At 34.7% G+C, this 25,181-nt stretch overlaps 1 protein-coding gene across 1 annotated transcript; it reads left to right on the top strand.

The window, feature by feature from the left end:
* The first annotated feature begins 3,113 nt into the window (after positions 1-3,113).
* On the top strand, positions 3,114-4,458 carry LOC137404802 (transcription factor Adf-1-like). The gene is made up of 3 exons (XM_068091034.1): positions 3,114-3,403; positions 3,732-4,101; positions 4,225-4,458. Exons 1-3 carry the CDS (start codon positions 3,114-3,116, stop codon positions 4,456-4,458), a joined length of 894 nt encoding a protein of 297 aa, XP_067947135.1.
* The last annotated feature ends 20,723 nt before the right edge of the window (positions 4,459-25,181 follow it).

A 25,181-nucleotide genomic window follows, 5' to 3' on the forward strand; every position in this document is an offset into this window, starting at 1 on the left:
ACAACATACAATGGAATGTTATTTTCCTTCAGAGCATATTGGTAAGCAATATGGTAAACATCTTGGCCTCCGTGATCGATAAGGTTGGCAGTAGTTGCTGCTAGCTTTAAATCGTGAACTTCAAAGCCTTTTGTGGCTTCATCTATGAAGGACACGTCTGACTCGGATCGCATTGTCAAAACACGTTTCCCTTGCCGGAGACTTTTAACGATACTAGTTTTTCCAGCAAGGGAATTTCCCACAATGGCGACTGGTGCATTACAGACTTCTATTTCTCTTCCCTGGCTAAGTGCTTTGAAATATTCCCGAATTGCGTGAATTCCATCCTGACATACAGCGTATGGAGGAGATATTAGTTTTGCACATCCATGACAGTACAGCTTTTGAAGTTTGTTGAGAGCCATAACCTTTTCATCTATCTTTGTAAGTTCAAAGTTATAGCTGATGTCAAGGTTCTCCAACTGACTCAACTTGCTCAGCCTACATAACAACTGAAGCATATTAGTCTTATCTTAATGTTATTTATAATTGTATTTCTTTACTAGGAAATCTTAACAGTAACACTAACACAAACTAACATCACAACCATAATATTCCATCTTATTTCAATTGAGTGTATATTCTACCTCTAACAATTCAGTACTAATAATTAACCTTATCACACCTGCTGAACGTGTCAAAGTGACTAGATAGTAGACATAAAATGTTCTTTAATCATAACAGGTGTTTCTGTAGCAGTTTTGAAGAAACAAGAATTTTTGGCTAGATAATTTCTTTCCCAGTTATTCACAACACTGACAAATGGCGCCTGGATTCCTTTGTTGGAAGGTTATATGCGTTTATAAATATATAAAATGAAAACATATCTTAAAGGTTAGAATAAAGTAAATTAATCGAACACACCAACAAATTGCAAGGCAGTGCACAGGGTGACATGCTAAATTATCATCGCAGGTTGATTGTAAGCAACATTATAGAGATATTTATCGGCTTCTAAATGCATATTTATTTAGAGATCCTTGGCTAGCAGATTTTTGTATTTATTGCATTGCAAATCCTTCGCTCTCCCCGAAGGAAACTGAAGAATATAAGAGACATTCACTTCACTCTTAAAAGGGTTATATTTACCTACTCCAATTTCTGATAAGCTATTTAAAAAACACATTGCCAGCCTCTATTTTAATGCCACCTCCATTTGATCCCCACTAAAGGGGAAAGGATTGAATTAATAGGGTGCCATGGCGATCAAATAGAGGTTTTACGGTATCTGTAAGAATATTCTCTAGCAAATTTATTCACAATTATATCAGCTAACATAGTGACAAGCCAGGTTTACCAGCCATTGTAAAGCTGTTATGCAATTTTTTCCATCCAATAATTATAGCTATAGCCGATGTAACTGACATGCAGTTACATTTGAAAAATTGACAAATGACATGCAGTGACTTTTGAATGTAAGTGAGCAGTGACTTTTGAATGTAAGTGAGAGGTATGGAAGGCTGGAAGCATTTACGTACTGCAGTCAATTTCTACAGATAACTCACAAAACATGTATTTAATAGAGTCATTAGTGTGATAATCTATTACCATGATAGTAAATTATCATTCAACATGATTAATAAACAAGTATATATTTATATATTATGCTGAATAAATAAAACTACAAGATAAACATTAAATAGTTTGAAACAGTAAATTGTTTGATATTTAGTAAAATAAAATGCTTCTGAAAGCCATAGATGGTGAATCTCATCTAGCATTGTATAAAAATTTGAAGAACTAGCAATATCAATAAAGGAACATTTAAAATGGAAACTTCATAAAACCTGTAAGTGATAAATCAGATATGACATATTGTAAGATTAGCTTTTGAGTTTATTAGAGTATAAATACTTCGCGTGGAAGTTAGATCAGATCTAAGAAAAATCCAGCCCAACCCGACCCAGGCCAGCAAGTATTGAAGCTAGACTCAGCCGATTATTTAACTTAATTTGTAGGTCTGAAATCAACAAAACCTGAAATTTTATATCGCGAGTTTTTTAAATTAAAATAATCAACATATTTTATGATCACAATAAATGTGTTTACACAATGAAATAACAGAATTCACAACATAATAATCACGGTGATTACAATAATTTTCTAATACACAGTATTGGTGCAATGGATTTATTACCTACTGCACAATAAGCAGTGCTGGATGCAGTTCCAGTGTTGCTAGTGCACATTTCACAGTGCTGGATCCATTAATAACTTTTCGTTGCACTACACTGTAGATCTATTAGACAATCTGACATATGTGACCCGGCCGTCAGAATGTACAATCGTGTGGTAATTGGATTGTTCACAATAGCACGATAAGCGTGGTTTACGCTATTGCATGATTCACCGTCACTATTTTAGTAAACAGTGGTTTATAGTGCATTAAACCCTGCTCTTTCACGTGGTCTTGTTTATTTTTGTGTCTGACTAATCATAAAGCCATAATTGTCATTTAACTATGCCCATATCGGTGGTTGCTATGGATTTTTTCATAACCCAAGATCATAAATATAGGCTTTAACTACGGGTGCGCGCATGTATGTGGCTATTTCCTGTTTTGATGCTTCAGGCTAAAACAAAATAAAACCATCGCAAAATTACGGCTCGTTGCTGCTATTAATTTAGATGAGTATCTCTACTTAGAATCTGAGTCAGCTGCCTCAGATCATAGTGAAAGCGATGATGAGGGAGGGTTGTGATAATAGGACAATCTTAGAAATTCAGCTGCTTACGCAATATGAGGCTGCTAACGATAATGCGAGTAATAACGGTCATCCTAATGAATTAAATCAAATTACAGCCTATCAAAGATCAGCCTATCACTGCTGATAACATTCTTATTCTAGCTGTTGACATCAAATTAAGCCTGGTTTCCATATGCCATCGCAAGGCTCGCAACAAGGCGCACGACGTCGTGCGTAGGCCAGTTGTGATATGGAAACGTCAACGCACGACGGTCGCGCGACGTGCGTACGCTGATCACAAGGATCCAACAGAATGGATCCTTGCGATGGGTGCGTGCGATGAGATATCCCACAATACACCGCGCGACCTTTTCAACCTATCCCATAATGCAAACGGTCGAGAAATATTGGTTACGAGAAATCAGCGTAGTGGAATACGCAGCAGTAAAAATGGAGATGGAAAATGTAGACATTGGAGAGGAAAGCGGGGCAGTAATGAATACATCTGAACTGCTCTCAATAATTCAAGAATATCCGGCTATATATAATAAATCTAGCCAGTGCTTTCGAAACCAGAGACTTAAATTAAATGCGTGGAATCAGGTGGCAGAGAGAATGAAATCATCGGTGGCAATGTGCCAGAAATGCTATCGTTCGTTCCGAACGAGGATTGGAAGGTGAGACCAAAAAAATTAATAAAATTTCGTAGTGAAAGATGATGACATGAACTCTAACATGTTTACACTAGCACAGGGCATGCTGGGTGATTACTAGGAATTGTTGACAACAAAATCGATGCGAAAAAAGCGTGACAATGATTCAAAATAATTAGTTTCATTTTCACTTGTGTATATGTATTATTATTTGGTAATACTAATAATAAATAAGGCGTTCACGTACGGTAGGGAAGTGTATCAGCTAAGTGAGTTAGTGAATGTAGTAAAATAAAAGTATATGTATTTGAAGTATGGTTGTGGTCACTTGTTACTATTTTCTTTTCCATAGATATGTCAGAGCAAGAGCAGGGCCTTATGGGTCTGGACTAAAAGACATAATATGTGAAGACTCTGAATATGAGCAATATCGATGGCTCTTCACGCACATCAAACAAAGAGGAGTTGTGACATCAGCGCAATCTGAGTCATCTGCTCCATCACCTATTCTATCCCCTGACCCATCCTCTGCTTCATCACCCATTCCATCATCTGCTCCATCACCTGGTCCATCATCTGCTCCATCTCCAGCTCCATCACCTGTTTCGCCATCAGCTCCATCAACTGTTCCGTCATCTGGTCCAGTTGCTAAACCTAAATATACCTCTTCTAGAAAACGACCATGGTCAAAGGCTAGCAAGTTGGAGAGTGAGGCAGATGAGGTAGTCCATATTGAAATATCTGTTACTGCTAAATTGTACTCATTCATCTATGTTTCTAATTTATTTTATATGTTTGTTATTTATTTATGTTTCTTATGTATTATTTGAGGTTCATTGTTGTAGATCGATAAACAAATCTTGAAGGCTCTTGAAAAACCAGAAGAGGAAGATGAGGATAAACTATTTGCTATGAGCATTGTGCCAAAGCTTCGACGTCTCAAAGGACGGGTGAAAAGCCGAGCACAACTCGACATCCTGAGAATTTTGGATGACGCTGAGTTTGCGGAGCCTGCGTACCAACAGCAAGAGCAGCAGCAGTGGAGTGGAGAAACTAGCCAGTTCATCCAAATGCTTTAGAAGCATATATAATATTAGAGCTTCTATATAATGTTTATGTGGGATAATATACATATGTGTAGATATGTATGTATGTACATATAACTATATATATATATTTATACATATATATATTTATACATATAAATATATATGTACATATATATGTACACATATATATGTATAAATATATATATGTATAAATATATATGTACACATATATATATGTACACATATATCTATATACATACATATATCTATATATACATATATCTATATATACATATATCTGTATATACATATATCTATATATACATATATATATACATATGTCTATATATACATATATCTATATATACATATATCTATAAATACATATATCTGTATATACATATATATACATATATCTATATATACATATATCTATTATACATATATCTATATATACATATATCTATTATATATATATACATATATATATATATATATATATACACACACACACATATAAATATGTATATACATCCTAATAGAGTTAGTCTGATTGTGGTGACTTCATGTATTGTGATGAATTCATTGTGGTGTATTGTTTCAACTTGTTTTACGTCATAATATAATAGTGTCACATGACAGTCCAAAAACATAGAATAAAAAATAACTTGACACGCAGATGGAATTAAGTGAACAAGAAATGTGAACTCATTGCACAGTATCACCATGTTGCCGCTTCCCAGTGCTTGTGACAAGCTGTACTTGCCATGGAAGTGCTGCTTCTGGCGAGTTCACATATCTTGTGAGGCATTCCCTGATCTCTTTTGCAGTATATGTACTGTATGTTTGAGGGGTCGTGGTCTGAGTCTGCCGAAGGCACCACCACCCTCTGTTACTTCTTTTCTCCAATCGCCTTCGATCAAGTCGCCCGTATCGCTGTAGCTATCAACAAAGCCTGTTGGCTTGTAGCTAGCATTATCGGTGAGCATCAGGTAGTTATGGAGGCAAACACAAGCCTGGACAATCAGGTCTACCAAATCCAATTTTGCACGGATTGGCCGGCGGAATATACGCCATCGTGCACACAGTATTCCAAATGTATTCTCTATCGTTCTTCTACTTCTTGAGAGTCTATAATTAAACACTTGTTGCTCTTGGCTCAGATTTTTGCCTGGCCATGGCTTCATGAGCCAACTGGTAAGTGGAAATATTTCATCTCCAACCAAATAGTATGGGATAGAGTACTGACCATGCTGTGTGGGTGGAGGAAGATCATGTACTCCATGGTCAAACTTTCGTATAAATGATGAGTGTTTAAAAATTCCAGCATCATTCTCGCTGCCATAACTACCGATGCTCACACTTAAGAAGCGATAATCGGCATCACAGACAGCCATGAGAACAGTGGAATGAAAATGTTTATAGTTGTAATATAATGAGCCACCTCCACTAGGACATTCAATAACCACATGTTTCCCATCCAATGCTCCTATAACGTTTGGCATATTCCATTCAGAAGTGAATTTGTCTCCAATCAGTGTAAAGTCCTCTCTGCTCTGTGGTTCCTTTAGATAGCGATCTTTCAAAGAGTCCCACAGAGCCTGACAGACTTCACGAACGATCTTGCAAATTGTTGCTCGTCCAACTCTGAAGTTGAAGCTTTGAGACTGCTGAGAATCTCCTGCAACAACAAATACCATTGCCCTAAACGTAATCAATTACCTTTAATACAATTAATTGAATGAGACAGGGTAAGCATGTTTTCAAGTGTATAACAATGAATGGCCGAGATTTGTCGATTGTAGTCTGTTAGGCAGCAGTAAAATACATAAATATAAAATACAAATACATCAAAGGCATCATGTTCCAGCTTACCAGTTGCAAGGTATCGGAGTGTAATTGCTAAGCGTTCCTCGTGGGAGATAACTTCACGACTCCGGCAGAATCTTGCTTTCATATATGGTGAGACACAGCTGAGCAGGTGGTCAAATCGCTCAGGTGTCATCCTCATATATCTTCAAATTGAGCAACGATGATAAGCAACAATAAACACATCGCAGATTTTTAACTGATACTAGAGTATGTATGTACGTCAGCGTTGATAATGTTATTATTACCGTTATCATTATTATCACGTGCGTGTATGAAAAAGAAGAAAACACACACGTACTGACGCACGCAACTCACCTGAAAAAGGTGTCCCGATCTCCTTCCTTCAACTCTTTAAAAAGAGTATGGTACTGGCCAAGCTGTTTCCTTTTTTTGAGTGAACCACGTATCCAAAATGCATGTTTCCTGGGCATTCTTCTGAGTGCGTTGATTTTACGGCGCATCCTTCTCCTGAGGTACAGCAAAAGTAGAAGCCTCCGCCTGCGTGTCACCATGATGTTTATATCGCGAAGAATTCTGTCTCCCATACGAAAGAGTAAATCGGAAATGACGAAAGCGAAAACGTTTAGCTGGAAAACCACATATTTTCCTAAAAGCATGACGCCTACGCGCGTGCTATGGAAACACTGCAGCGCACCCGACGCAATGCGTTGCGCATGATCATTATGCCGCGCACGATCATTGTGCTGTCATATGGAAACCAGGCTTAATAAGTGGGTGCAAATGTAGGGAATTATGCGTTAGTTTTATGTCGTCTGAACAATTAAGCCTCATTAGAACTGTGTATCAAGGATTACCGAAGGAAACATTGAATATGGTTGTTGGGACAAATTGCCACTAGCATAACAAACAAACCCCTCCAATGCACTACAATAAATCTCTCCAGCGTACTCGTGCTACACTGTGTGAGTGTTAAACTACATAAAAAGAGCTCTAGATTGAATAGTCACTTGATGAGTTGGGTTGATATTTCCGCATCCTGATGCCCCCTGTGGTCACTTTTCCTTGACCTTACCATTACCTTCTGTATAGGTGGACAACTCTGAGTGCACTTCCAACACTTTGTTAAGTCGTTGAAGTGTCATTATATGCAGTCATAGCAATATAGCTTGATGAGAAGTGCCTGGTTTGAAGCATACCCTTTTAATGAAAAACTCCAGGACGGTGAGCTTTTAGCCACATATAATGTTGACTTTACCATGACCTTTAGGAGGTCAACCGTCAATTGAATTGGAATAGAAATGCAACCATCATTTTTCTTAGGGTTTTATTGTAGATAATGCCAGGTTTCATCAATATAGGTTGATATTAAGCGGTCAGTTGCTATGGTATTTTGATTTGTAAACAAATACCATGATTTACAGTTCATGAATCACCAACTTTATCCTGCTTAAACTCAAAACAACAGTTTTAGTTCATCACGAGACCTTCTCTACTAAATCTTGCATAACCTGGGCATAAATAATCCGATTTAAAAAAATTAAAATGCATTAAATTCCTCAGAATTTGCTGATTTCAATTATTTAAATAACTCAAAAATGTGGTTTTAGGGCGATTGTACATTCTGACTGCCTGGGTCACATATGTATATGTGACATATCTATATCATATAGACATCGCCATGTTTATGCATAGAGATTTCCATGTGATAAAGACGGATGTCTATGCCTTGGTTATATGTACATGTGTGTTTGGAATTAGTTTCTCACATGAACATAGCATACTTAGGCTGATCTCAGCAGCCAGAATTTCTCACACAGACCAGGTTACAGTGGATTCCTTTGACAGCTAATAGTAGGAACAGACTCAATCTGCTGAGACCACACATGCGTGATCAGATTGGTTGACAGACTGGAGACAATCAAAGCTGAAGCTGTTTACTCTGAAGCTGGTTTCGTTTCCAACTTTCAAACACCATCGATTGTGGGCAATGTGTAGTAACAGTGACAATGCTAAACAGACACATGGAAATCCAGCAGTGTCAGGTTATCCACAGTATCAACTTCATACTAATGCATAGTTGCAGTATGTATGCAGTTTAAAGTTTTGAAGAATACATATTCACAGTATGCATGAAATGCTGGGTTTCAGGTAATACATCATGGAAATAAATGTGCAGTAGACCGTAGTGGGTAATTGCCAGTTGGAGTGCAGTTACAGTAAATGTCTACTGTGTATTAGAGAGATGTAATGATTAATTACATTACATTAAAGAGTATTGATTAATTCATCAATATTTTTATAGTGTTAAATTTGTAATGAAGAAATTTAGTTAAATATATGACACCTGATACACAAATACTGTGTGAATTATTCAAAACCTTTAAAGTATAAAAATTTCACTGACAACAATTATTATATACCATAAAACAATAATGTAATTTGAAAAAATTAAAATTTTCTTGCATGTGGTAACAGAAGCAGAAAACATTCTGAAATGCTCTGGTAGTGAATATACTTCTTTTGCTCAGAAACTTCCTACAGAGAGACTGAGTTATACTCACGATTCAGGGAGGTCCTGAAGTTGGCACCTGTCCAAGTTTAGCTCAGTGAGAGAAGTAAGAGTACCAACAGCCTCAGGGAGGCCTTCTTTGAAGTTGTTGTTTCTCAGCTGTAGCACCTCCAGTTGAGTCAGAGAGGATAGACTGTAATATATACATGTGATAAATTAAATGTATAATAGTATAGGTTCACAGGCTATAATAAATGGCTGTGATATACAAAAGATTGCTTATAGTTCATGTTGTGAGTGCAAATAATAGTATGTATGTAATAATTGTACGTAGAACTGATATTATGTTGGGATTTGACCGTATAATGATTTCTTTTATAGATTTTTATAAAATTTGCTATAAAATTGAGAAATAAAAAAAAAGTGTTGTCATGACAAATATATTTATAACAAGTAAAACTTTAGTTGTGATTTTATTCACTGATATCAACCTTTTTACAACTAAATCTGCATATTAAGAAGATTTGAACAGTTTGTAGTCTCAGCCTTCTAATGTTTATGATCATATTTTAGGATGATTATTAGTAGTACATAATGTGTTGGGTGGTCTCTACCACAAGACAGTGAACATGGAGGTACAGAGACCAAAAGCTATGAGAAATGAATGTGTGGCTACAATGAAGTAAAATTGGCACATCACATTAGGTGATTGTATCTTTAAATTTCATCTTCAAAAACTGCTGAACAGAGGATAATATTTGAATTTTTAAAACAGAAACTTCATAAAACCTGTAAGTGATAATTTAGATATGACATATTGTAAGATTAGCTTTTGAGTTTATTAGAGTATAAATGCTCCACATGGAGGTTAGATCAGATCTAAGAAAATCCAGCCCAACCCGACCCAGGCCAGCAATTATTGAAGCCAGACTCAAGCCCGATCATTAAACTTTGTTTGCAGGTCTGAAATCAGAAAAACTTTAAATTTTATATCACAAATTATTTTAAATTGAAATAACATTTTAATTTTTTAATCTTATTTTTATGATCACAATAAATGCATTTACACAACGAAATAACATAATTCACAGCATAATAATCACGGCCATTACAATTATTATCTAATACACACTATTGGTACAATGGAGGTATTACCTACTGCACAATAAGCAGTGCTGGATGCTGTTGCAGTGTTCCTAGTGCACGTTTCACAGTGCTGGATCCATTAATAACTTTAGCACTACACTGTAGATCTATTAGACAATCTGACATCTGTGTATGTGACATATCTATATCACATATACATCCCCATGTCTATGTATAGAGATGTCCAAGTGATATATATAGACTGATGTCTGTGCCTTGGTCATATGTACATGTGTGTTTGGAATTAGTTTCTCACATGAACTTAGCATACTTAGGCTGATCTCAGCAGCCAGAATTTCTCACACAGACCAGGTTACAGTATATTCCTTTGGTTGCGCATAGTAGGAACAGACTCAATCTACTGAGACCACACATGAGTGATCAGAATGGTTGACAGACTGGAGACAATCAAAGCTGAAGCTGTTTACACTGAAGCTGTTTTCGTTTCCAACTTTCAAACACCATTGATTGTGTGCAATGTGTAGTAACAGTGACAATGCTGAACAGACACATGGAAATCCAGCAGTGTCAGGTTATCCACAGTATCAACTTCATACTAATGCATAGTTGCAGTATGTATGCAGTTTAAAGTTTTGAAGAATGCATATTCGCAGTATGCATGAAATGCTGGGTTTCAGGTAATATATCATGGAATAAATGTGCAGTAGACCGTAGTGGGTAATTGCCAGTTGGAGTGCAGTTGCAGTAAATGTCTACTGCGCATTAGAGAGATGTAATGCACTAAAATGTACTGCAATGACGTAGTGCAGTTCTAATGCATCACAACCATAGTTTGTAGACATGAAAATGATTTTGTTCCATTATTATCCACTACCATGATTATTATTCCATGATTTACTATTGTAAATGTAATGTATTGATTAGTCCATCAATATTTTTATAGTGTTAAATTTGTAATGAAACAATTTAGTAAAATATATGACACCTGATACACAAATACTGTTTAAAATAATTAAAACCTTTGGAGTATAAAAATTTCACTGACAACAATTATTATATACCATAAAACATTTATGTAATTTTAAAAAATTAAATAAATTTTTGCATGTGGTAACAAGAGCAGAAAACATTCTGAAATGCTCTGGTAGTGAATATACTTCTTTTGCTCAGAAACTTCCTACAGAGAGACTGAGTTATACTCACGATTCAGGGAGGTCCTGAAGTTGGCACCTGTCCAAGTCTAGCCCAGTGAGAGAAGTAAGAGCTCCAACGACCTTAGGGAGGCCTTCTTTGAAGTTGTTGTGGCTCAGCCATAGCACCTTCAGTTGAGTCAGAGAGGATAGACTGTAATATATACATGTGATAAATTAAAGGTATAATAGTATAGGTTCACAGGCTATGATAAATGGCTGTGATATACAAAAGATTGCTTATAGTTCATGTTGCGAGTGTAAATAATAGTATGTATGTAATAATTGTATGTAGAACTGATATTATGTTGGGATTTGACAGTATAATGATTTCTTTTATAGATTTTATAGAATTTGCTACTAAATTGGGAAATAAATAAAAATGTATTGCCATGACAAATATATTTATAACAAGTAAAACTTTAGTTGTGATTTTACTCACTGATATCAACCTTTTTACAACTAAATCTGCATATTAAGAAGATTTGAATAGTTTGTAGTCTCAGCCTTCTAATGTTTATGATCATATTTTAGGATGATTATTAGCAGTACATAATATGTTGGGTGGTCTCTAACACAAGACAGTGAACATGGATGTACAGAGACCAAAAGCTATGAGGAATGAATGTGTGGCTACAATGAAGTAAAATTGGCACATCACATTAGGTGATTGTATCTTTAAATTTCATCTTCAAAAACTGCTGAGCAGAGGGTAACTTTTGAATTTTTAAAACAGAAAACTTCATAAAACCTGTAAGTGATAATTTAGATATGACATATTGTAAGATTAGCTTTTGAGTTTATTAGAGTATAAATGCTCCACATGGAGGTTAGATCAGATCTAAGAAAATCCAATTAAACTTTGTTTGCAGGTCTGAAATCAGAAAAACTTTAAATTTTATATCACAAATTATTTTAAATTAAAATAACATTTTAATTTTTTAATCTTATTTTTTATGATCACAATAAATGCATTTACACGATGAAATAACAGAACTCACAGCATAATAATCACGGTCATTACAATTATTATCTAATACACACTATTGGTACAATGGAGGTATTACCTACTGCACAATAAGCAGTGCTGGATGCAGTTGCAGTGTTGCTAGTGTGCATTTCACAGTGCTGGATCCATCAATAACTTATGCACTGCACTATAGATCTATTAGACAATCTGACATATGTGTATGTAACATATTTATATCACATATACATCCCCATGTCTATGTCTATGTATAGAGATGACCATGTGATATAGACCGATGTCTGTGGCTTGGTTATATGTACATGTGTGTTTGGAATTAGTTTCTCACATGAACTTAGCATACTTAGGCTGATCTCAGCAGCCAGAATTTCTCACACAGACCAGGTTGCAGTGGATTCCTTTGACAGCTAATAGTAGGAACAGACACAATCTGCTGAGACCACACATGAGTGATCAGATTGGTTGACAGACTGGAGACAATCAAAGCTGAAGCTGTTTACGCTGAAGCTGGTTTCGTTTCCAACTTTCAAACACCATCAATTGTGTGCAATGTGTAGTAACAGTGACCATGCTGAACAGACACATGGAAATCCAGCAGTGTCAGGTTATCCACAGTATCAACTTCATACTAATGCATAGTTGCAGTATGTATGCAGTTTAAAGTTTTGAAGAATACATATTCACAGTATGCATGAAATGCTGGGTTTCATGTAATACATCATGGAAATAAATGTGCAGTAGACCGTAGTAGGTAATTGCCAGTTGGAGTGCAGTTGCAGTAAATGTCTACTGTGCATTAGAGAGATGTAATGCACTAAAATGTACTGCAATGACACAGTGCAGTTCTAATGCATCACAACCATAGTTTGTAGACATGAAAATGATTTTGTTCCATTATTATCTACCACCATGATTATTATTCCATGATTTACTATTGTAAATGTAATGTATTGATTAGTCCATCAATATTTTTATAGTGTTAAATTTGTAATGAAACAATTTAGTAAAATATATGACACCTGATACACAAATACTGTTTAAAATAATTAAAACCTTTGGAGTATAAAAATTTCACTGACAACAATTATTATATACCATAAAACATTTATGTAATTTTAAAAAATTAAATGAATTTTTGCATGTGGTAGCAAGAGCAGAAAAGATCCTGAAATGCTCTGGTAGTGAATATACTTCTTTTGCTCAGAAACTTCCTACAGAGAGACTGAGTTATACTCACGATTCAGGGAGGTCCTGAAGTTGGCAGCTGTTCAAGTGCAGCCTAGTGAGTGAAGTAAGAGCTCCAACAGCCTCAGGGAGGCCTTCTTTGAAGTTGTTGCCATCCAGCCATAGCTCCTTCAGTTGAGTCAGAGAGGATAGACTGTAATATATACATGTGATAAATTAAATGTATAATAGTATAGGTTCACAGGCTATAATAAATGGCTGTGATATACAAAAGATTGCTTATAGTTCATGTTGCGAGTGTAAATAATAGTATGTATGTAATAATTGTATGTAGAGCTGATTTTAAGTTGGGATTTGACTGTATAATGATTTCTTTTATAGATTTTTATAAAATTTGCTATAAAATTGAGAAATAAAAAAAAGTGTTGTCATGACAAATATATTTATAACAAGTAAAACCTTAGTTGTGATTTTACTCACTGATATCAACCTTTTTACAACTAAATCTGCATATTAAGAAGATTTGAATAGTTTGTAGTCTCAGCCTTCTAATGTTTATGATCATATTTTAGGATGATTATTAGTAGTACATAATATGTTGGGTGGTCTCTACCACAAGACAGTGAACATGGATGTACAGAGACCAAAAGCTATGAGGAATGAATGTGTGGTTACAATGAAGTAAAATTGGCACATCACATTAGGTGATTGTATCTTTAAATTTCATCTTCAAAAACTGCTGAGCAGAGGGTAACTTTTGAATTTTTAAAACAGAAAACTTCATAAAACCTGTAAGTGATAATTTAGATATGACATATTGTAAGATTAGCTTTTGAGTTTATTAGAGTATAAATGCTCCACATGGAGGTTAGATCAGATCTAAGAAAATCCAATTAAACTTTGTTTGCAGGTCTGAAATCAGAAAAACTTTAAATTTTATATCACAAATTATTTTAAATTAAAATAACATTTTAATTTTTTAATCTTATTTTTTATGATCACAATAAATGCATTTACACGATGAAATAACAGAACTCACAGCATAATAATCACGGCCATTACAATTATTATCTAATACGCAGTATTGGTACAATGGAGGTATTACCTACTGCACAATAAGCAGTGCTGGATACAGTTGCAGTGTTTCTAGTGCACATTTCACAGTGCTGGATCCATCAATAACTTATGCACTGCACTATAGATCTATTAGACAATCTGACATATGTGTATGTAACATATCTATATCACATACACATCCCCATGTCTATGTCTATGTATAGAGATGACCATGTGATATAGACCGATGTCTGTGGCTTGGTTATATGTACATGTGTGTTTGGAATTAGTTTCTCACATGAACTTAGCATACTTAGGCTGATCTCAGCAGCCAGAATTTCTCACACAGACCAGGTTACAGTGGATTTCTTTGACAGCTAATAGTAGGAACAGACTCAATCTGCTGAGACCACACATGAGTGATTAGATTGGTTGACAGACTGGAGACAATCAAAGCTGAAGCTGTTTACGATGAAGCTGGTTTCGTTTCCAACTTTCAAACACTATTGATTGTGTGCAATGTGTAGTAACAGTGACAATGCTGAATAGACACATGGAAATCCAGCAGTGTCAGGTTATCCACAGTATCAACTTCATACTAATGCATAGTTGCAGTATGTATGCAGTTTAAAGTTTTGAAGAATACATATTCACGGTACGCATGAAATGCTGGGTTTCAAATGATACATCATGGAAATAAATGTGCAGTAGACCGTAGTGGGTAATTGCCAGTTGGAATGCAGTTGCAGTAAATATCTACTGTGCATTAGAGAGATGTAATGCACTAAAATGTACTGCAATGACTCAGTGCAGTTCTAATGCATCACAACCATAGTTTGTGGACATGAAAATGATTTTGTTCCATTATTATCCACTACCATGATTATTGTTCCATGTATTATTATTGTATATGTAATGTATTGATTAATTCATCAATATTTTTGTATTTTTAAATTTGAACAAAAACTCTTAGATAAATATATGAAACCTGATATACAAATACTGCGTAAATTAATTGAAACCTTTGGAGTATAGAAACTCAACTGACAAAAAATTATTACATAACATAAAATATTCATGTAGGCTAATTTTAAAATTTAAACATTTTTTGCATGAGGTAACAAGAGCAATAAAGATCCTGAAATGCTCTGGTAGTGAATATACTTCTTTTGCTCAGAAACTTCCTACAGAGAGACTGAGTTATACTCACGATTCAGGGAGGTCCTGAAGTTGGCACCTGCTCAAGTATAGCTCAGTGAGAGAAGTGAGAGCACCAACAACTTCAGGGAGGCCTTCTTTGAAGTTGTTGAATGGCAGCCGTAGCTCCTTCAGTTGAGTCAGAGAGGATAGACTGTAATATATACATGTAACCAATTACAGTGCAGCCTCGAGATACGATGTTAATTCGTTCCAGGGTTGGCATCGTATGGTGAAAAAATCGTATATCGGGGTATAAAGACCATTGTAATTAAACAATGCAAACACCTCCTAGTAAAAATCGTCAATTTTGTTTATAAAATGTGTACATATTGACAATTAGTAACAAAATAGTATGTTAACTTTAGTAATTATAGTTACCTACAGTAACTGTATTGTATTTAGTGTATTTTCATGGTTATGATCTGCAATAAAACGCAAAATTATAATGTGTGTACCAAATGTAGTACGTACGGTAAGGAGTTCTTGCCTTCAAAAAGTACGCATAACATAATCTTTGAATTCACTTCAAGTTTAGCTTGCTATGCCTACACTTAAAACTAAGTTTTGTATGTATTTTGAACTATTTTACTGAATTTCAACTTTTTATCACGAAATTTTGTCCTTCAGCAGTTCCTATCTTCACTTTCACTATAAACTTTAGCCTATTTGGTTGAAACCTTTTTCAACCTAATCCAATAAGGCCGAGAGATGCAGTTATAGAAAGCGGCCTCTCGCACACTTGACCATTTAATGGCTACCGAAAAGAAAAATAAAATTATGTTTTCTATACTGGACGTACATACCTTTGGAGTAACGTGGCTTTAGCTGGTACATGTAGCGGGTAAAGCAGAGATGAGGTAAAAACGTATCAATGCTAATTATGGTGCTGTACACTTGAAAATAAATTTAAAACGTAATGAATTGGAATTTTGTAGCAGGCTAAAAGAAATTGTCCATTCCTGTCCAAATTTTCTACGAAAAACTTGATGGTGCAATGCAGAAAATTGTTAGCTAGCGCTTGTAAAAGGATCCAGAGAATGTGGTACAGTAGTTTGTCTTGTATGAAATGTGCACAAGAATCAATGTAACCATACATACAAAGTTTGTACGTATTTATACCCTATGGGGGGACAGGGCTTTAGCAAGTTTCAGAAAGTAATGTGGATGCGTCAACTATCTTGAGTAGCTAGTTATATGAGTTACATACATACGATGAATTATATTCACGTAGAAGATAACAAGCCCACATGCAAAGACATGGTTAAACAAGAAAATATAACATAAAATCAAAAGTAAACAAGATGAATAAAATATGAAAAACATGCCACACAAGAGATAAATAATATATATTATACATGCATTGTTTTAATGTACCAGTCCACATCAGTAAATTAAACACTTGAAACATTTCTGCTAATGTGGGATTTTTTGTATTTTCTAAATCCTCGCCTTTACAAAATGGTTGCTCCTTTTGAATGCTGATCAGGTGCATGACCTAGCTCATTCAAATCTTCAGTCGGAATCTCTTTCTTGTGCTTGCTTTAATGGAGTTCTTGTTTTAATAATAATTGCAAATGGTGATTGGTTGCGATCATATTCCTTGACAATGTTAATAATACAGGTCCCTTCTTCTTATTTATGACATCCAACTTTGTTGACATACAAATAATTTTTCCTTCGTTTTGTAACGTTTGTATCGGTCTCAGATTCCATAGATAACGAATTAAATGTAGATAGTTGTAGTTATATACATATGCTGACTTGAATGTTTATAGTAAAAGCTATAATAACGCTAAAATGAATATTTGCTCTCGCTTGTATATTTTCACGAAATTTTCCGCGTGGACATGAGAGAAGTCGATCATTGTGTCTCTTCTAAACGTTCTAAGAATGTTTTCGGCAAACTATATTTCGGTGTCTTTTTTATTTCGACGTGTTTTTTGAGCACACCGACGGCCAAATTTTAACTCGGTCGAAACTTTTCTCAAATTCGTATGGTGAAATAAAATTCGTATAGCGAGGTGAAGATATCACAATGTTTGACTTCGTAAGGTGAAAAAATCGTATATCAGGGTAATCGTATCTCGAGGGTGCACTGTAAAGGTATAATAGTATAGGTTCACAGGCTATGATATATGGCAGTGATATACAAAAATTTGCTTATTTCATGTTGTGAGTACAAATAATAGTATGTATGTAATAATTGTATGTAGAACTGATTTTAAGTTGGGATTTGACTGTATAATGATTTCTTTTATAGATTTTATAGAATTTGCTATAAAATTGGGAAATAAATAAAAAAGCGCTGCCATGACAAATATATTTATAACAAGTAAAACCTTAGTTATGATTTTACTCACTGATATCAACCTTTTTACAACTAAATCTGCATATTAAGAAGATTTGAACAGTTTGTAGTCTCAGCCTTCTAATGTTTATAATCATATTTTAGGATGATTATTAGTAGTACATTATGTGTTGGGTGGTCTCTACAACAAGACAGTGAACATGGATGTACAGAGACCAAAGGCTATGAGGAATGAATGTGTGGCTACAATGAAGTAAAATTGACACATCATATTAGGTGATTGTATCTTTAAATTTCATCTTCAAAAACTGCTGAACAGATGATAACATTTGAATTTCGACATACCAAAGATATTGAAAATGAACAACTTGGTATGTCAAGGTTTTACTGTACCAAGTTAGAAACCAGCTGTTTTTCCTTTGACCTCTTCTACTACTTACTAAGTGGTCAACACAGTATTCATTGAGCCAATCAAGAGCTTTGAACGAGATGAATGAAAGCCAATAAAGCGCTGCCACTTGGCTAGAGCAAATAAACTTGTGAATAAAAAGCCAAAGTTGAAGAACTAGTAATATCAATAAAGAAACATTTAAAACAGAAAACTTCATAAACCCTGTAAGTGATAATTCAGATATGACATATTGTAAGATTAGTTTTTGAGTTTGTCTACATACATGTATATATTTCTCGCATATATTTGTTGCCTGTCGTCTGTTTTCCTTCAGTATGTCCTGACATTTTGCTGGACATTCATTCACTAAGATTGCAATTGCGGTTTGATAATCTAGCACTTTAACCACAAGACCACAGAAGCTCTTGCAATTGCACGCTGTTACTACATAACGTATAGACTCTTTTCCGTTTTCATACCAAAATGACATATTAATTTAAACTCTATGGACCTTTTTAGCTCTATGAAACGCGATGCTTTTTCTTCCTTGCCGTATTAGGACTAATTTGTTTTCGGCAAATCGATATCAACAATAGACTTTCCCGAAATTAAACATTGGTGGTTAAACTCTATATTGACTCTTTTATAGGTGCAAACACACTAGGCAATTTTATCGCGTGTGTTATGAGGAGGGCGGAGATGTCGTTGGCGTGTGTGTAAACACACTTGAGCGATTCACTAGCAAACGATAACGCGGGCACGCTCACGCACACGGGCACGCTTTTTTATGAGGCCTCTCTCACTTTTACGGATTTTAAACTACAAGACATGAAAAAACGATTTTTACATTTTTAACATAAATATTTTACGATTTTTATATATAGTTTACTTTATACTCAGTTTATAGTAAATTTTCATATTCAACATATTAAATATTAACCATTCTCAAGATGGTCAACCTGCGCAACGATTTACTCAGAATGTTGATATTCAACTAGGATTTTTTTGTACTTTTTGTGTGTTATGTCGTACAGGACTGGGAGTGCTTTTATTACATTTATGAACAATCCAATGTTAGTTCTGATGATGTTTCAATCGTAACAAAATAGCGAAATGTTGCTGCTGTAATTTGGTGAAAATCGATAGGAAATAATTAACTGCTATAAAAGTGCATTCTGGGAAAAATCAACCAATCTAAATGCATCTCGCTAGTGATAACGTTGTGATGAGAATGTCTGGCGTTATCGCTCTGCATGAGCTCGCTGAGCGAGTTCTAGCCCAGATTAGCGCCACGCAGCGCGATATCGCTTTAAATATGGCCTAGTGTGTTTGCACCTTATAAAACACGATGCTTTTAGCGTCTTGGTGAACTTCTATTTTCGGCTTTTCGTAAGGTTCGATTGCTAAATCGTGATGAATGTCAATATTTTTCACGGGGAATATTGTATTACCTCGAGTAGGAATACAATACAGTAGACAAAGACAGTACAATATCTCATTTTTACATTTGTACCTGTATTGAGATGTATAGGAAAGATGGATAGCTGCTGGTGGAACAGTAACTTTTTATACACACACTTCTATGAAAGAATTGTTATTATTAATTCAACATATTAAAATATATTAATTTGTTTTCTCAGCTCATAATAATTGTATCATTACCGAATCACCTTTTATTGTAATCGAAACAAAACCGATTTAATTTAGCTCTGGCTAATTACCTGCTAATTATTTCACATTTACATTTAAACACTTTTATAGTTGTTTTATTTACTTTATTTATTTGACCTGCAAAAACATTTTTCTTTTGGTATAAAGTTTGTAAGTTACAGTTGTTTGACAAAGTCTGAAGACCTTTGGAGTTGTTTTTATTTTCCCTCTTACTTTTTTTAAAATACATAAAACACTTCTCATGATATGTAGTATGAAGATTAGAATGGCGAATGTTGTTATATGTTAAATAGAAATAAACTTTCTGACCTGAACTTTTTATTATCTGGACAACGCCGGGTTGTACAGCTAGTTAGAGTATAAATAATCCACATGGAAGTTAGATCAGATCTAAGAAAAATCCAGCCCAACCCGACCCAGGCTAGCAAGTATTGAATCCAGACTCAAGCCTCGATCATTAATCTTTATTTGCAGGTCTGAAATTAAAAAAACCTGAAATTTCATATGAAACATTGTTTTTAAATTTAAATAATCTACATATTTTTATGATCACAATAAATACGTCTACACATTGAAATAACAGAATTCACAGCATAATAATCACGGTCATTACAAATATTTTCTAATACGCAGTATTGGTGCAATAGAGGTATTACCTACTGCACAATAAGCAGTGGTGGATGTAGTGCAGTGTTGCTAGTGCGCATTTCACAGTGCTGGATCCATCAATAACCTTTGCCGCTGCAGTGTAGATCGATTAGACAATCTGACACATGTATATGTGACATGTCTATGTCATATAGACATCCCCATGTCTATGTATAGAGATGACCATGTGATATAGACGGATGTATGTGCCTTGGTTATATGTACATGTGTGTTTGGAATTAGTTTCTCACATGAACTTAGCATACTTAGGCTGATCTCAGCAGCCAGAATTTCTCAAACAGACCAGGTTACAGTGGATTTCTTTGACAGCTAATAGTAGGAACAGACTCAATCTGCTGAGACCACACATGAGTGATCAGATTGGTTGACAGACTGGAGACAATCAAAGCTGAAGCTGTTTACGCTGAAGCTGGTTTCGTTTCCAACTTTCAAACATCATTGATTGTGTGCAATGTGTAGTAACAGTGACAATGCTGAACAGACACATGGAAATCCAGCAGTGTCAGGTTATCCACAGTATCAACTTCATACTAATGCATAGTTGCAGTATGTATGCAGTTTAAAGTTCTGAAGAATGCATATTCACAGTATGCATGAAATACTGGGTTTCAGGTAATACATCATGGAAATAAATATGCAGTAGACCGTAGTGGGTAATTGCCAGTTGAAATGCAGTTGCAGTAAATGTCTACTGCGCATTAGAGAGATGTAATGCACTAAAATGTACTGCAATGACGCAGTGCAGTTCTAATGCATCACAACCATAGTTTGTAGACATGAAAATGATTTTGTTCCATTATTATCCACTACCATGATTATTATTCCATGATTTATTATTGTATGTGTAATGTATTGATTCATTCATCAGTATTGTTAGTGTTAAATTTGTATTGAAACAATTTAGTTAGATATATGACAGCTGATACACAACTACTGCCTAAATGAATTGAAACTTTTAGAGTATAAAAACTTCACTGAAAAACAACTATTACACAACATAAAACATTAATGTAATTTTAAATATATGAAACCTGATACTGCATATAATAGTTTTAATTTTTAGAGTATAGAAACTACACAGAAAAAGATTACAACATAAAATATCATCGTATTTTCTACAATTTATACGAATGTCTACACGTGAAGGCATGACTTAAAATGATTTTTAAATCCCGTCGAGTCTTTTACTCAGAAACTTCCTACAGAGAGACAGAGTTATACTCACGATTCAGGGAGGTCCTGAAGTTGGCAGCTGGTCAAGTCTAGCTCAGTGAGAGAAGTAAGAGCTCCAACGACCTCAGGGAGGCCTTCTTCGAAGTTGTTGTAACTCAGCACTAGCGTCTTCAGTTGAGTCAGAGAGGATAGACTGTAATATATACATGTGATAAATTAAAGGTATAATAGTATAGGTTCACAGGCTATGATAAAGTATCTCAGTACATAAAATGAATTTGTTCTACTATTAAATGAAGAATTACAGAGCAGATGGGCAGCTAAATTGAATGTTCAGTTATCATAATAATCTGTATGAATTATTAAAATAAACCAAACTATTACATGTACTGATAAGGAAACAATCTATGATTTATTATTGTGTATGTAATGTATTGATTGATTAATCTATTTTATTGTTTTCCAAATGTAAATATACTAAAACTAAACAGTTAAATATATAAAGTATGGTGAACAGTTATTATATGGGAGGATAGAAGAGATTAGCTAGAGGGTCACTTCCTGAGAAATTAGTATGGAAATACATATTTGATCAGTATTTATTCCTTTTATATCCTGAATGTGATGTGTGAATGTTAAGATAATACATGATACAAGAAAGAAGCAGCAAAAATGTAATAGATTTGCATTCTTATCTGTAAGAATTTTCTCTTTTACTGTTTTATTATTTTATGTTTAGTTTTATGTTATTTTAACTGAGTGTATATTCTACCTCTAACAATTTGATATTTAGTAAACTCCTTCTGAAAGCCATAGCTGGTGAACCTCATCTAACACTGTATAGAAATTATGACTGAATATTTACCAGTGGGGGTCCTACCACACAAAGTTGTCGTCAGAATAGTCACTTTTAAAATCACTGTCGTCACCTTTTTCAAGTTGGTAACCAAAACTACCTCTTTTTTTCACATTCGTTATTTTAATACGAATATTCATTCTGGTGGCACTGGGTTGCGTTGAAAACCTGAAACCTACTCAGCTTGAACTTCTGCTAATAAAAAGCATGGTTCAACCAGCAAGCTTCTCAAATTTATTAGTGATGTTTGGGGCGCTGCTGATTATTCCGCGAAGTGTGACAGGAGTCTTAGGTTTTTAAGGCTACACATCTTTAACTGAAAATAGACCGAGATTGTCTCTAATAATCACTGTCAGTCACAGACTTGGAAACGGATTTGCTGTCAGTGTGTCGTGGCATTCCATTGCTGTTTACTTAAATTACCTGGTAGTCTATAAATGCTGGGTCAATTGCTTCAAACCAAAACTAGTGAAGTTTTGTTTGATCGTGTTGATTTATGGACAAATAATAAGTTAGTGAAGCCACACGTAACAAACTTTTCGTTGGTTTTGACCGAAATCACAAAATGAACGAAACACATGGAATTATTCTGTGCTGCTAGAATCGTGCTAGCGAGCACAATTCTAGCAGCTTCTGCAATTAGTATAGTCTAAGACACGTATAACGACACACAATAAATGTATGAGTGCGATTCAACATCGTACGATGCAACTTCTTAGATTGCACTATTGTTGGTCTGTTACTTTTCAAATATCCCTGTCATTGAGTCGTCAAAATTGTCACAAAACATGGGAGGACCCGCAAAGATAACCTTACAATATGTCATATCTAAGTTATCGCTTACAGGTTTTATGAAGTTTTAATTTTGAATTTTGCTTTATGGATATTACTAGTTTTTCGAATCTGGCTTTTTATTCAAAAGTTTATCTGCTCTAACCAAGTGGCAGCGTTTAATTGGCTTTCATTCATTGCGTTCAATACTCCTGACTAGCTTAAAGAATAGAGAAAGCATAATATTATTATGCTTTATTATTTATCTTGCGGTGTTGACTGATGTTCTAAAAAAAGAATCAAGGAGATTGACCAACCAAAAGCTGAGATATATAGCCAGCCAAACACAGGTCTACCAAAAACATAAGTGTTTTGGTAATCAATATATGACATATGAAATCGACTTGTGTGCCATTGGTCAATTAAGCCAACTAATGCGCTCTACTATAACAATCACGGCGTTTTAATTGGTTTAATCCCTGGAAGTATAGAACAATCAAATTGGACCTAACAATCATTGCTCTGAGAATTCCGAACCAGTCCCTCTGACGTGTAGATTAGTTTTAGCATAAAATAATTACACGCATCTATTATTTCGCAACATTTCGCTATCTTGCTAGTTCAGCTCAGTTTTGTTGTTCTCCCACTTAGCTTCCCTATTCAGGCTCATCTTTAGCGTTGTTCAGATTTCTTTTAACTATAGCTAATAAATGGAATCAATTAAATCAATCGCAGTTATCATTTGGAATTTTCTACAAATTATATTAGTTACATCATTTATTCTATACGCAGTTATATTATTATTTTGTATAATATGCATTATGATTATTATATTATTCAAAAAAAATAATCATAGTTGAGATAATAGATCAATAGAAAAATCAAATCAAAAGTCTAAACACGTATGAAGACACACAATAAAAGTATGAGTGCAATTCAACCGTAGTACACGCGATGCAACTGCTTAGATTGCACTATTGTTGGTATTTAGCGTTTATACACTGTAGCTACAAATCGTTTCTTTTTTAGTAATAACAATTCCTTTTTAGCACCAAAAGTTTTGTGGTAGAAAGTGTTGCTATCTTTAGCGCAATTAAGTAAGTTGAATCATATACTGCTAATTATTACATAACATAAAATATTAATGCAACTTCAAAAATTTAAAACAAATTTTTACATGTCGTAGGCAAAAGGGAAAAAGATCCTGAAATGCAATGGTAGTGAATATACTTCTTTTGCTCAGAAACTTCCTACAGAGAGACTGAGTTATACTCACGATTCAGGGAGGTCCTGAAGTTGGCACCCGTACAAGGCTAGCTTAGTGAGAGTAGTAAGAGCTCCAACGACCTCAGGGAGGCCTTCTTTGAAGTTGTTGAATGGCAGCCGTAGCTCCTCCAGCTGAGTCAGAGAGGAGAGACTGTAATATATACATGTGATAAATGAAAGGTATAATAGTATAGGTTCACAGGCTATGATAAAGTATCTCAGTACATAAAATGAATTTCTTCTACTATTAAATGAAGAACTACAGAGCAGATGGCAGCTAAATTGAATGCTCAGTTATCATAATAATCTGTATGAATTATTAAAATAAACCAAACTATCACATGTACTGATAAGAATTCAATCCATGATTTATTATTGTCCATGTGTTGATGAAGTTATTACAAATAAGAAATCTTCAAAATATATATTAAATATATGTATTGTACAAGTTACTGTAACAATTTAGTTAGATATATAATAACATTTCCGGTGGATGAAGGAAATGTAAGGGTTATAACTTGGTATGAACTGCAGACTGATTATATAGCAGGATATTCCTATACTAAGGTATGGTATGTTA

Source organism: Watersipora subatra, chromosome 9 (genome assembly GCF_963576615.1).
Source record: "Watersipora subatra chromosome 9, tzWatSuba1.1, whole genome shotgun sequence".
Classification (NCBI taxonomy): domain Eukaryota; kingdom Metazoa; phylum Bryozoa; class Gymnolaemata; order Cheilostomatida; family Watersiporidae; genus Watersipora; species Watersipora subatra.

Excerpts from the sequence above, each read along its gene's own strand:
- LOC137404802 (XM_068091034.1), top strand. The coding sequence starts at position 3,114 with ATGCAAACGGTCGAGAAATATTGGTTACGAGAAATCAGCGTAGTGGAA. Across the intron at positions 3,404-3,731 it reads TTCCGAACGAGGATTGGAAG|ATATGTCAGAGCAAGAGCAG; the intron begins GTGAGACCAAAA and ends TCTTTTCCATAG. Across the intron at positions 4,102-4,224 it reads TGGAGAGTGAGGCAGATGAG|ATCGATAAACAAATCTTGAA; the intron begins GTAGTCCATATT and ends TCATTGTTGTAG.